The sequence below is a fragment of the Papaver somniferum genome, chromosome 10 (assembly GCF_003573695.1).
Source record: "Papaver somniferum cultivar HN1 chromosome 10, ASM357369v1, whole genome shotgun sequence".
Lineage (NCBI taxonomy): Eukaryota > Viridiplantae > Streptophyta > Magnoliopsida > Ranunculales > Papaveraceae > Papaver > Papaver somniferum.
The window spans coordinates 65924416-65939004 of NC_039367.1; the positions used below are offsets into that span (position 1 = coordinate 65924416).

The window sequence follows — 14589 nt, forward strand, 5'->3', positions numbered from 1 at the left end:
TTTATTGAAAACCAATTTTAACATTAAAAACAGACTCAGAATATCAAAAGAGATAGATTAGAACAGTGTGATCATAGGAATCATAAAAAAGAACAGGTAGAGAAATTATTTCATGAAAAAAGATCAAATATTGATGAAAATTTTGTAAATTATGCAAATTGAGTTAACTCCGTCAGGTGTTTCTTTTTCTTCCTGTAGTTACATGGGAAGTTCTTATGTTTGTGACTAATCTATCATTTGGTCCCCACTCATTTGATATTAGAGAAAGCGGAGAAAGAAGTGGTCCCCTTTTTGTATTAAGAGAGAAAAGAGAGAGAGAGAAGTGGTCCCCTATATGGATATACTAGTAAAATCGTAACATTCGACATTTCATATATATATAAACAAACCTATTTTTTTGACATACCCAAATAAAAAAACAAACTTATTTTTTAGAAACGGATGGAGTATTAAATAGAAATATGATCTTTGAACGCGTGTGAAACGTCCCAAATAAATGTCCAAAAAACCATGGCAAAGGACATGCTTCCTAGCACCATCCACAATATTAACAGAAATTACCATAGGTTGTAGTAAATGAAAATTGAAAAAATAAAAAAAGATTTAGTGTTTGGTATAATGGATGAGTATTAACGGTTATAACGTCTTCTTTTACCTTAACAAATTATGAACCAGAAAAAGAAAAGTAAAACAAAGCCACAGAATAATGGCACCTTCACCAAAGGTAGAGGTAGACACAGAATTTACAGAAACTCAATATTAAAAATGGTGGATGATTGCAGACCTCTGGGTTTCTTGCTAGGGATGCCATTTGCTTTACTTTCTTCAGTATTGTCTCTCATTGCCCTTGTCGTGTGGCTTCTTGGGTAAGTCTCTTATTTATTTATTTTATCAGCATTATAAAACATGCATCATTTTTCCGTTTCCGTTCTGCTGTATGTTTAGAATATAATCGAAAACAAATTTATCTAGGATTTAGTCTGTGAATTCAACTCTCAACGACTTAATCAACCTTATCTAGGCATTTACATTCTTCGGAGAGTTTCTGGCTCCTTTGTTTCTTTTGCTTTTGATAAATTAAATATATCCATAAGTTAACTGCTAGCTAAATTTCGTACATGGCTGCCTATTATTTATAAGTTCTTTGATAGTGAATTGGCATGAGCTTCAGAGACCAGAATACAAACTCTTCTGGCCACACAAAAAGTACTGTCAAACGCAGATTTAAAAGTCTAGCAAATTACTCCTGTGTTGATTATTATCTACACTATGGTGCTGTTTCAGGTCAATTGTGAGTTGCATATGCCCATGTTGTGAGTGTTGCGCGGGATTATTGAATTTGACGATGACTATTGCCAAACTTCCCGTTGAAGTGATTAGATGGTTTACAAGTAGAATTCCTTTGTGATAATATGATCACTTCTTGTACTTCTGTAATATTCTGTTCTTTTTTTTCTTTTTATCACCCGCCTACTTAAGAGGTGTTGATTTTTTAGTTTAAACATTCTTTTTTTCTCCCTGTAATATCAAAAATGTAAATTTGGCAGAATGACAGTAGATAATAGAAATGCGTAGCCCGGGTGAAAATGGGGACAGTTTTCTACCGAAAAGAGCAAAACCTTTTCCATAAAATGCAACCTCAAAGAGGGATAACAAGGCAACTGCCCTGTGCCAAGAGCCATTTGTGTCGTAGGTTTAACCTTGCACTTGATAAATTCTCAATTTAAAGTAAGTATCAGCGAGGAAGTTGATTTCCACAAGGGGAAATAAAAAGGTGATAAAAACACATAAAATCAAGCACTGGGTTTTTTGCTTTTCATACCCCCTTTTTTTTCATTTCTTTTTCTTCCAAAGAACCTGATTCAAGCAAGATCCCTCTCTACATACACAATGTTCAATCATATTTCTTATGTGGGCTGACACTACCATTTTACTCTACATATAATACTAACTTACAAGAAAATTCTTCTCCAAGACTACATTTCTCACTCACTATAATCTGAAGAATCAGTTTCCATTGCTTCATCTGCGTCAACATTCTCTTCCTCGTCATCTTCTTCAATTTCTTCTACATTCCTATTAGTTCCTACTCCATGAAGGCGGTACCTTTCTTCCATGCCTACATCGTCTTCGCCATACCCATCTCCTTCTACTTCTTCCAAGTCTTCTTCATCTTCTTCATCACCAATCCTTGAGTCATCAACATATTCATCTTCATCCTCCGCATCACTTTCTAATAAGTTCACAGATTTGCCATTATACATGCCACTGTAATCTGTTCGCCGCACGTCATACTCACCTAAACCATTGTCATCGGATTCCCCTGACGCCTCCTCTACACTGATGTCATCCCTATCCATCTGTACATGTACATCATGCAGTCTCCTGGTATCTTCTTCCCATCCACCCTCATCTTCCCCACCTGAGCTTCTTGGAGATTCCCTATAGTTGTTCTGTTTAGGAATCACTATGCTGTTCCCGAACTGACCACCGAAACCTCCCATTCCCATATCCTTTATAACCACCCTCTTCTTAACTGCTGCTGATGATTTCTGTCTACTCTTGGCAGTACGTTTACCACGTTTACGTCCTCCTTTTCCGCGTGCTGTTTGGCTTTTCCCTCCCAATCCTTGAACAGCTACCATCTTCTCACCCTTCCCAGCACTTACCCTCCCAGAGTCGATTCTCATGCCACTGGATCCCCTCGGCAACCTCCCACCAGCACTGCGACCACGCCCCTTTCCACGGATCATCTGTCCACGTCCAGAGGTGCTACGCCCACTACCCATATCAAACCAGTTCTCTTCTTGTAGAAAGACAGCTGGCTCAGGAGTAACTGCTGGTTCAGCCTCTTGGATATTTTTTATGACAGTATATTTAGATGGAAGCTTCTGTTCGATGACGATCAAGAAGATGAACAAGCAGTCAGTAGGAAAACTAAACGTCACAAAAGCATTATTAAAATGGTAAACCCGAAGATTCATTTGAAGCATCAAGTTTACGTATAGCTTCAAATGGATATAGAACATTTGATTAGGTGACATAAAGTGCTGCATATGTAAACCTTCAGTTGGGTATAGGAAAGACCACCGCCCAACTGCCAGGGAAAATGCTGTTTTCTGTTTCTTTCCTCTACTTTGTTCTCTTTTCTTATTTAATGATGGGTTTTGCCAGTTAAACTAATTTATTCACCTATAATAGAATACTCACAATGAAGTCTCCGGATTCCTTGTCTTTTTGAGACTCCGCCTTTTGCTGCAACATGTAAGTAATGGCCGCATCCAGTTCCAGAAGCCTTAATGCAACAGCTGCAGTTGTCTGTGGTACCCATGGAAGTATAGGAACTGATCCAGAAGAAAAACCATCAGCAGCACGCACTGGGGGGGGAAAGTTACCTAACAGCTCCTTGGTCGTCTCGAAGCTTGATGATAGACAATCCCTTTTAATAGCACCCTCGAGGAGAGTAAGAATCTGCACCAGATATCATAATTAGAAAGTTGATAACTTCCATAGATGAACACTTCTCACACAACAGAGTAAGAGAAATAGTTTTGAAAATAGTACTACAAAAACTAGTGGGTAGCAGTATCAAACATTGACTAGAAACTAACATAAAAAGGTTGGGCTAGTCCATAAATGCTCTACTGCTATTTTCTTAGTGGACGGCTTTGCCACTATTGTCTAACGACTTTTTTTTATCTTGAATGGGTAGGATCAAACAACAGCTCGTCCAAGTGAAGCATAAACTATGCCCAGGCCAGTCCACAACGACAAACCAAAATACAGGAAGAAAAGAGAATAAAAACCTGTAGAAGATCCTCAGCCGAGGATGATGATTGCAATTTCAAACCCCAGGAATTACGACTATCCTCCGTCCAGAGAGGCTGAATAGCTTCTGGTGGGATAGATACCTGAAATTTTGGACAATTAAATGGGTGAATCAAGATTTTTGCAGAAAGCAAAAGAGATCAAAAAAAAATGCTCATTAGATTTTTTCTTAATAAAAAAAATACTCATTAGATTTACGATATATCTCTGTATCTAATAAAAAGGAAGGAAAAAAAAAAGAAAAAGAATGAATGCCTAAAGCATATATGCTCACCTCAGTTATAGCTACTTGTGCCTTGAGCAATCTGATTCTTAGCGGAAGAGAAGTCTCCAGACCACGGATATTCCAGTCAGATTCCAGCCTAGGCTTCTCTTCACATTGATTGACAGAGTCGGAAGACTTACTACTGTTAGATAAATTTCCGAATATCCTATGGCAAACAGGACATCTGTTATCTTTAGGGAAGTACGAATCGAGACAGAAATCACAAGTGACAAGAAGCTCCGAGCATCTTTTCTTTCCATACTTTATAGCACACATTGTTGAAGGATTAAAGCATTCTTTCCACATCCACCTTTGTGAATCTTGATACCTTTTTAAGGCATCAGTTTTCTCAGTTTCATTCCTCCCAAGATCAATTTTGAACGACGATGACTGGAGAACTGTGTCAGAACCAACAGCACATACTGTACTACTAGGACTTTCAGTTCCTGCAGAACGATCAGGACTTGAAACTATTTCAGAAACTTCAGTTTTAACTCGATCTTCAACTGGGTCCACATGGTTCCTGCATTTTGAATTCCTTTTAACTGCATCCTTGAATGATACCTCAATTTTTTGCAACATTGAGTGCAAATGTGATTCCCTAATTCCACGTATATCAAGAGATGATAAAAGAATATCGAAAGCCTGCAAATAAGATTGCAATGAACTTATTAAGCAAAACAAAATGCAGAAAAGAGTTGTACCAAAATATAACAAAGATTCTAAACTGACGATCAACTGTGAATCCATGACGAATTGAGCCAACAATAATCAGAATTCAAATTCTACCCGAAGGTTGGTAAATGATACTTCCACACAAAAAATGCTGATAAATCTATATTGTATTTTATTTTAATACTAAAACTCAATGTTAAACGAAAAGTTAAAATGACATGCCAAGCCTCCAAAACTCTCTACTGCGAAGACTGTCAACAGCCAAAATTTGTAAATCAACTTGTGATAGATTAATACCTCTTCTGTGTCAATAAGCCTCCAGCAACCACCTTGAGATTCGTAAAAGATCCTACCAGTACCAGGATCATTTCTAGTAGCAGACGTGACAAACTGCCAGTACCGATTACGCTTACGATCTTGACCAAGGGGCAAAGACCTGTATACATACATCTCCTCTGCTCTTTGACCAATGTAAGACTTATATTGTGACCGCGATTTTTCCGCAGCAGCATATGCATGTTGCTGCTGATAATTTTCTGGGGTTACATTGCACTCCGCAGACATGTTATTAAGATAAATTTGGGCATTGCTAGGATCAAAAATAGGTTCTTCTTTCAGAGATGGGTGCAAGGATGCCTCATTGTTTTTGCTGTCACCAAATGGACTTTGACTGCCATCCACTACGAAACTCAGTACATTTAGCTCAGTCTTGCCCATAAAAGACAAACTTTGAGGCTTTGTTATGTATTCTTCTTTCATCCGCCTCTTATCCAGTTGCGCCTCCGCCCACATTTGCTTCTTGAGAGCGTTTGCAGCTTCCAACCGTACCTGAAAAATTCTCGTCATCAGATCAGAACAGATAGATGGGCTTAGATAGGGGGTGGAAGGGAAGGAATAGATAATCATTAAAGAACATGGAAATTGCATACCTCTAGAATAACACGGACTGAATTTCCTTCAATTGCCACACCAATTAAGGCAACCAGAGCATTAAGACGCTCCTCAACAGTAAGGTCAGCATATTCCCCTTCCATCAACCCTTGCACCCATGGCTCACCAGTGTTGCTCTCATCAATCTCTGCATCCTCAAGATCATTAGTGCTAGCTCCATTGCTGTTCCGAGCAAGATCAGCAGACTGATCAGTGAGAGCACCTGTGCCTATTTCCTGAGATCCTTCTACAGGAAATGATTTAAGACTACTCCCAGGAGCACTTCCATGCCCACTTTGTAGAATTTCTCCTACTTCCTTGCCAGCATTTTCCCTCTTTCCAACTTTCAAGCAAGCTACTGACTTATCAGTTATTACTGAGGCTAGGTGGTGATCCTCCTTCTGATTTGATGTCATATCTACGTCATCAACCTCGGGATCCTCAGCAACATCACACTCAGAATCATCATCAGCATCTTCTACATCCTTCCCAGCTTCTTCAGAATCTGAGAGACCATTCGCAAATATTTGTATTTTTTCTCTGGCTGCGGAGAGTATTGCATCAGCATCATTCGGATCCTTCCTGAACGCTTCCCGAACACAATATGTTGAAGGAGCGGTTCGTTCGAAAAGGTGTGAATCTCTTGATAATGCAGCCGCAATAGATGCCTCGGGTGTCTTGCTTGTTGTAAGGTCCCGTAGTCCAGATTTCTTGGAGCAAACAAATACAAATTTAGGAAAAGGGGAACTGATAATCTCACCAGATAACATTTGGTATCTAACACCAGAGAAAAGTTACCTGAATCTTGTCTGCAACTTCCAGTATTGACAACCCCTTGCTACCCTCGAGAGAGAGAACATGGAATGCTGCGAATTTTACAGTTCCTGGAGTTAACCGATGCCTGGATCTGCGCGGTTGAGACAAACCCTTTTCTTGCATCACGGCAGCAGCACTTACAGCTGCTGCACCGTTGCGTAAAGTAGAAACTATATCTTCACAATCGTGACCCTGCACAACCCAAAAACACAAGAAGTGCAAAGGTACAATATCTTTCAGAAAGTGAGCACGAACTTTCAAAAACCAGGAGGATAAGTGGGGAGCGGGCAACAACCCTAGAAGATGTGCAGATGCATTACCTCGTTCTCATCGCGAAAAAACGATTGTTCTAGACTCCTTTTCTTCAATTGTGGTCCAAACCCAGCGGACAATGCAAACTGGCGCAGTACTTCCGGCCATGTCAATGGGTTCAGGTGCTGTTGCCAGCTGCGTATGTCAAATCCCCAAGCATAAGCCTGTGACAGAAAGCAAATATGTAGGGGAAGTTATATGAATAACAGTCATTACAGAACATACAAGAAAAGGAAAGCAGAAAGAAGATGAAGTTACCCCCTCAACAATCTGCGGGTGTCCACCACCAGGATTTACAGAACTATTTTGATTTGCCCCTAATCCCATTGAGGGAGTCCTGGCAACATCTTCAATATCTTTAACAATAGACCTCAAAAGAGCAACATGTATTTCGCCCAACAACCTTGGGTCCTGAAATTGTAAAGGAAGCAAGTTTAAAATGGGGAGTAATAAAGCACATGTGAAAGCACATAGAACGACTAAAACACGATCTACACACAAAACTATATCCCGAAAACTTACATAATCATGAAAAGCTTGGACAAACTCATCAAGGGTAAAAGGCCAAAGCTCAAGAATGTCTGCGAAAGTAATTAAAAACCTCCAAACCTGCACAGAACCCACAAAACTTTAAAGAAGCAACATTTACTCCAAAAAGTAGCTGCGAAGTAAGCTATGCGCAAAACAATGTCCGTATAAAATCAAAAAGGTATGTGATTCTTCCTACTAAGAAGCACTGTAACAGTAATCCAGAAAGTAATTTGAATAGTCAATTATCACCAGAACATACCATGAGAAGGTTCCCCACATTCTCCTCTGAATCCTTCCATGGCTGGATGGCGAAAGGTCTGCTTAGTTGCACAGACTTGGGAGGGAAAGTAACCAACATATCTAGAAGAAAAAATAAATTATTGTTACAGCTGTTCAAACGAAAGAATTAAAGCTCTAAACATAAGATAAGACGGGCTGGACAAACTCAATCAAAAATACTGTATGTTAGTATCACCAATCAGGCTCAAACAATTTTTGATGGCCCCCTCAATCCTAAGTCAAACCCAGATGATCGGTGATGGCCTAATAATATATATATCTGAAATCCCGGTGGCTACACCATTGCAGATTCTACTCATGCTAACCCTCTTGACTTTGGCCATTTATATAGAACTTTTCAACACAGAGAAGCATTGAATTGGCCAATTTTGTGAATAACGGAGCTCTAGCTTACAAGTACTTTTAAACCCCTAACTTGCCGACATGTTACAGATACTATCCCATATTTTACGAGAACATAATGCAGTAGACCAGTACTCATTTATCTTCTGCAATATCTACCTTTAAAGAGATCCAGGTTTTCCAAAGTATCACTGTCAAGAGATATTATAGAAGGCAAACCCTTGCTTGAAGCAGCCAGCTCCATAAGCTCCAGGCGCTCATCTTCAATGAGCTCCATAGATTCTTTAGCAATTCGACGAGCAGTAGCTCTCTCATTAGCAGCCTTTTGCCTTGCTGCCTCTTTCTCTCTACGTTGCTCTTCTTTCTGCCTCATTTTTTCAGCCTGAATAAAGAAGATTAATACTTTATATACCTAATTTTTTACAAAAATATTTAACTCCCTAATTGAGTATATAACCACTTACTCTCAGGTTTTCTTTTTGCATAAACCTCTCCCTTCTCTCAAGTTCACGCTTTTGCTCTCGCTGGAATCTCTCCTCTTCTCGCAGCTTTTCACGCATCAACCTCTCTTCTTCTTTCCGTCTTTCACGGTCATGTTTTTCCATTTCTCGACGCATTTGCTCTTCTCTCTTCACAAATTGAAGTAAGATATTTAAGAAAGAAGTAACCGGGAAAAAAATGTAAGATTAAGACAAACAGACGCTTTTAAGAGGCAAAATATGTGAGTGCTGAGAACAACACCTTTCTCCTTAAAATATCTTGTTTCTCTAGCTCTTTCCGAATTCTTTTCTCGTGAGCTTCCACTTCCCTTGCTATTCTTGCTTCATCACTCTGCGCGAACTTAAATTACATAAAAGTTAATCTTTTGCTCAGAAGAAAAAAGGATCTGCAGATAATTGGGGCTAATATAGGATACCTTGCGCTTCCTCTCAAGACGGGCAGCTTCATCTTCATTAGACATGCGCCTGTCACATAATAGAAGTGGATTTTCTAATCCAACCTGTACATCCATCCTATCATACTCTCCTAAAACATGACTAATTCTTCCTTGCTGAGACTGAAGACTAGCACTAGTCCCCTGACCATAACCGGTGGGCACTTGTTCTTTGCCATGGAGGTGGGATCCTCCAGCTGATAATGATGAAGCCCTGCCACTATGACCATCATGTTGTGAACTATAAAAATGTGAGGGGTCAGCCCTTTCATATGTATCGGATCTAACACTAGGCTGCTCGGGAAGAAACTGGTATTCCTGCAGAGCCCTAGGAGCAGACTGAGGATGAACCATATGAGCATTTCCTGATGCTAATTTTCTTTTGCCACCAGATGAACCAGGTAAGACTGATGGTGTCTGCAAAAAAAACAAATGAAGGGCCAAGATGTGGATAAGGGTCGCATAAAATTGGTAAAGAAACATAGAGACGTATAAAATAAACATGAAACTGTTGACATTCTACATTTCAAGGTTTTACAAATTTCTGTCCACTACATAAACAGATCGTAAGGTGACAGGTGCATATAGTAACGATAACGAGTATATATTCCCTTTTCCACACAGATTCCCATTTCCAACTTTTCACCTTACTAATTGCATAAAGATGCATGAATCCAAACCATGGTTAAATCAAATTTACATAATATTATTGATTAATCTTAAGAGGTGACAAACCCAGCTAAGAAACAGAAACATGAAGTTCACAGTACCAATTTCGCAGATTCATAAAAGTAATAGGTGTGTATTTACACTAATCTGTAGCGCTGCAAACACTTTGTTGTTAGCTTATTGATGGTGCAATTGCTTAACGATCAATACAACGTAACCATAGAAGGCAGAAAAGCCTTAGATAACAAGGCATGTCAATAATTTACAAGTTAAGGCCGATAAAAGTCATCAAAAATATTCAGATAAGCCTGAGGATTCTGGATGAAATATATATTAGAGATCTGCGTCAAAGAAGACTAATACACACATTTGCATAATTCAAACTTTAGATAGCAATCATCCACAAACATAACCAATGGACTGAACATTAAACCTATTATCCTTAAGATGAGAATCTCCAGACCATGAAATCAAAATTTGACTTCCAAAGTAGAAATCACAAACCTTGATTGATTTAGTATCATGCCGGTCGTACATTTTGCCATCATAAGGCCTACCAGCTTGCTTTTGCTGCGCCACTGCAACATAAAGAAAGTCAGAAAGTTAGGGACCGAGACAGCTCAAAAGAACTGAACAGCACTGATACAATTTGTGGAAACGTGCGCTTCTGTGTCCAAAAGCCAATTCATGTCATTTAGATAAACAGGTAAAATACTAGAGTGTTAAACTAAAACCATAGCAAACTTCACCGAGGGCAGGCGCAAATACTACAACATTCCTAAAAAAGCACTCTACAAGCAAAGGACAAAATTTGTTATGCAATTCCTTGAACTCTTAATACTGCCACATTAACCGGCTAGAGGCACCACCTACTTCAGCCACTTACATTGCATTCAACATATTTATGGCATTACCCAAGTTTACATTGCATTCAACAAATTAAAGAGTTCAAAGTCCAAACCAATTAGAAATTAAGAAATTAAAGAAAAAAACTCGATAAGCAGCAAATTAGGGCAAAGCAATACCTATAGGCGCGCCAAAGGCACCAGGAGGCAATGGATCAAATTCCATTCCAAGAATGGGTCCATCCTCTCTCAATGCCTCTCCCAACTGCGACTCCACAAACGCAATCGCCCTTAATTCTGATATATCCTGAGGCGTCTCACGATACCTTCTACTCATGGCCACAGTAGTATCAGCTACACCCCTCGAGATAGTAGTACGACCACCACTACCACCCACTTTCCGATGCTCATACTGACTTGACCCTGAACCTGACCCAGACCCGGGGTCATTTCCTTGATCACCACCACCCATCATCATCTCATCTAAGCCTTGTCCAGATGTTGAGGCTGTTAATTGCATATTATCCTTCCTAGGCTTCTTCTCTGGTGCTACTTTCCTATCTTTTAACCTTCTGTGACAAAACCACATCTGTAATTGCCGATCCGATAGGTCTAACTTTGCAGATAACTCTTGTCTTATTGCCTCTGATGGATATGCCTCCACTATTCACACAGTTTGAAACAAAAACACCATTAGAAACTAAAACAAAACAAAATCACCATTAGCAACTAAACCTAATGAAATCGAAGAAAAAAAAATACGATTCGATTAAGTAAAATTTACCAGCATATGTTTTCTCCAAAAGTTCCAACTGCATAGGAGTTTTCATCTTCCTTTTAGACTTGGATTCTCCTCCACCACCACCACCACCACCACCACTAGTCCCTTCAGGCGGCTTTTTCCTTTCTCCATCAGGTGTCGAGTCCATCATCATTAAAGATCAAACCAAGAACAAAAACCTAAAATCAAAAGAGACGCAACAGAAGATCTAAGAGACGAAGGAAGAAAAAAAGGAATTTTAGGGTTCCAGACAGAGGATGAGACGAGACGATAAGAATGAATGTTTGGGTTAGGGTTAGAGATTTTTCTTTGGGAATTGAAACCAAAAAAGGGGATGATTTGATTAGTAGAAATCTGTGTGTCGTAACACCAACGAAGAAATATATAAAGGTGTATGTGATGTGCGGTGAGATTTGTTACTGGAATAAGAATTAAATAAATAAAATAGATTTTTAGATATTTGAAGAGAAGAATTTTTAGAATTAGAATTTAGATAGAAAGAAGGAAATAGTTGGCGTCAGAAGAAAAAAGAAAAGAGAAATAAATAAACTAAGTTAGTAGGAGTAAAGAAGAGAGATTGAAAGAACAAGTGCGAACCCTAAAAAGAGAAGAGATAGTAGATAGAATTAAAGACTTTGTTTTTGTTTGTGATGATCTAAATTCCGGAAGAGAGAGAAAACTCAATTTCATTTCATCAATAACAACAACAATATCAAAGAACAGTCCTCTTCTTACTTTTCTTTTCTTTTTTTTCTTTTCTTTTTTTTTTCTTTGATGGTGTTGTTGTTATTAATTCTATCATACTCCTCATCAAATTGATTCTTTCAATTGTTGTTGTTGCTACGAATTCTATCATATTTTTGTGCTTGTGTAAAAATAAAATAAAAAGAGGAAAAATAATACTTCTCTAGAACCTTTTTTGTTTTTGGTAAGACAAATTAAAGATTCTTTTAAAAAATCCAACGCTGATTGATGAATCGAAAACTATTGGATGGATCAGTGGTGTTGGTTTTTAGAAACAAATCATTTTCTCTCTCTTTCACACTTTTTAATAATTTTTAAGGGTAAAAAATTGGGATGGGTTTTTTTCTGACTTTTGTTGTTCGTGTTGTGTTCTTCTCTCATCATCAATCTTAATTAATCGAAGCCCCTCGTTTTGGTTACGAAGAACATCCGATCCGACTTCAGTTCAGGTTCTAGCTTTCCTGCCCCCAGTGGTGGTGGGTCCCGCTTTTTCCATCTGACGTTATGGCAAACCTAGGACCTAGACTCGCATATACTGCGTTATCTTCTGAAATACCCGGACATATGCGGAAACCGTCATTAACTGATTCGGCGACCGACAAAAGATAAGGTTTGGATCAACCGTTGAGATACATGGCGACTGCTTTTTCCACTTTAGGGTGCAGTCATTCTAATAATGTTTGAAAGTCGGATTCTTAATTCAATAAATGTTCTTACATTTTACTATAGTTTACACCATAATATACTTTTACGCTTCAAAAGCATACTTTCTAAATTTTATTAACATGATACTGATATCAACCAATTTATTGGTTAAAATTTTGGATCATGCAAATTTGAGTTTTGTGACAAATTTTTGATTGCATTGCAAATAAAAACATGAAGTAAATATGGATTACAATTTGTACCTAAGGCTAGAATGCAAAATTCGAATCGCATCGTAGGATTATGGGTTGTAATATAATTGTTTTGATCATGAGGCAGATTAAGGACTACAAAATAGATTTTTTGTCATGCGGGCAAACTATGGTTTAAAGGTAAATTCTAAATCACATAAAAATATTTAGGTGGTCATGGAAAGTTTATTGTGGGTCGAGCTGATTTTGGTTGCAGTGTCAGATTTTACCAAAATCATCTGCCATATCTTTTGAATAGCGATGTAGATTTTAGTTAGTGCATTAACCTTGATCACATATTAAAATTTGAGTGAGGCTCGAACAGATATTTATCAGCGTGTCAAACATATCAAAATCATTTACTATCTCTTCATTACAGTGACTGGTAGTATAGCAGTAAGTAGGATTCGTTTTAATACGGAGCTTCATAACCATTATATTACTCAAATTAGCTAAACAGTAAGAAAACCAAATACTGAGGGGGTGGTTTGGTTCATTGAAGCAATAATAAGGAGCAGGTGGTTAGGGTATCCTTCATCATCACTAAATAATCATCAAACTGGTATATTATCGATCTCTTGGTAATCACACCATGTCACCAATCATGGGATAACAGCTAGCTCAGTGTTATTCCCAAATTTTCTTATTTCGCTAGATACGAAAGTTCTCAACTATCATGTTTTATTCATCTAAACCACATAAAAGTAGTTCGTTCAAAGTGTAATTTGGTCGTATGTTTTATATTTTATTAATTTAGGTTGATCATAGCATCTAAACTCTTAGCTCGAGGTCCACTTACTAGTGTCATTTGTACTCACAATTACACCAAACATTTCCTCTGCAAGGTCTGGCGATTGTTACTTGTGTAAAGATTTATTCGACCATTACAATTATCTCATAACTCTCTACTGCGATAGGATAATTATTAGATTAATTTAGTATGCACGCTTAACAATTAATCATGATCATAAGAATTAGCTAAAGTAGTCAAAAATATACGAAGAACTCAAGATAAAATAAACAATATATGAAGAACTTGAAATAAAAGGTATACCAACTTAAATATGTCTAGAACATTGTGTTCATTCTTAATCAACATAAATTCGCTATTCATAGAAAAGAAAATAAAATAATAAGTTACAATGGTTTCCCCTATTTAGGGAAAAACCCTAATCTCTTCTGCTAGCTTCTCTTTTTGTCTCCTAGTGTTGTAAAAGTTGTGTCAAAGATACCCTAAATCCTATTAGAATTATACCTTAACTAGGTATTCAAATGTGGATATGCTCGTGAATTGAGTCCCATGCAAAATAGGCCGTCGAAAGTCGCCAAAACACCTAAAACAAAGTTGTTCGCACCCAATTAATCTTCATGAACTCGGGCAGATAAATCACGCGGAATCGTTATCACAAAGTTGTCATATTCCACAACTAACATGCCAAATATCTTAAGTGGGTTGGGCTTAAGTGGAGACGGTTTTGAAAACCATTAAAATAGTAGGTAATTAGGGCGGGTTCTACTGAAAACCATCCTATATAAATCTTTGACTCGCTATATTTGTTTGATTTTGAGTGACTCAATAGTTGTACCCTCAACTGAGTATAGTCGGCTTTCACCTACCTTTTTGTTTACAATTTTCAGCGGCGAAATGGCTCGACTAGACTTTGTCGGCCCTTCCATTTTTCTGTTGGCCAGAGAAAGGCCACTTTTAGTTTGTCCACAAT

The 14589-nt window shown here is 38.1% G+C and overlaps 1 protein-coding gene across 2 annotated transcripts; it reads right to left on the reverse strand.

Moving 5' to 3' along the window:
• Positions 1 to 1788: 1788 nt before the first annotated feature.
• LOC113316999 (homeobox-DDT domain protein RLT2-like) lies at positions 1789 to 12258 on the reverse strand. 2 transcript variants are annotated; one of them, XM_026565159.1, is made up of 18 exons: positions 11232 to 12255; positions 10628 to 11110; positions 10107 to 10180; positions 8916 to 9350; positions 8741 to 8839; positions 8464 to 8628; positions 8159 to 8381; positions 7617 to 7717; positions 7349 to 7435; positions 7085 to 7237; positions 6835 to 6990; positions 6497 to 6706; positions 5698 to 6408; positions 5066 to 5596; positions 4103 to 4738; positions 3807 to 3911; positions 3211 to 3471; positions 1789 to 2891 (listed from the first exon to the last, which is right to left on the reverse strand). In XM_026565159.1, exons 1-18 carry the CDS (start codon positions 11380 to 11382, stop codon positions 1986 to 1988), a joined length of 5487 nt encoding a protein of 1828 aa, XP_026420944.1. In that variant the 5' UTR covers positions 11383 to 12255; the 3' UTR covers positions 1789 to 1985. The 2 variants fall into 2 exon arrangements, with proteins under 2 accessions (XP_026420944.1, XP_026420945.1); XM_026565160.1 differs by having other exon boundaries at positions 1986 to 2891; positions 8741 to 8830; positions 11232 to 12258.
• Positions 12259 to 14589: the final 2331 nt, after the last annotated feature.

What these genes read in the sequence shown, in the direction of transcription:
- LOC113316999 (XM_026565159.1), bottom strand. Translation starts at nt 11,382, where the DNA reads ATGATGATGGACTCGACACCTGATGGAGAAAGGAAAAAGCCGCCTGAA. An exon ending in GTCTTGAGAGGAAGCGCAAG is followed by an intron (nt 8,840 to 8,915) that starts GTATCCTATATT and finishes ATGTAATTTAAG; the next exon opens with TTCGCGCAGAGTGATGAAGC. An exon ending in AAGTTGCAGACAAGATTCAG is followed by an intron (nt 6,409 to 6,496) that starts GTAACTTTTCTC and finishes GTTTGCTCCAAG; the next exon opens with AAATCTGGACTACGGGACCT.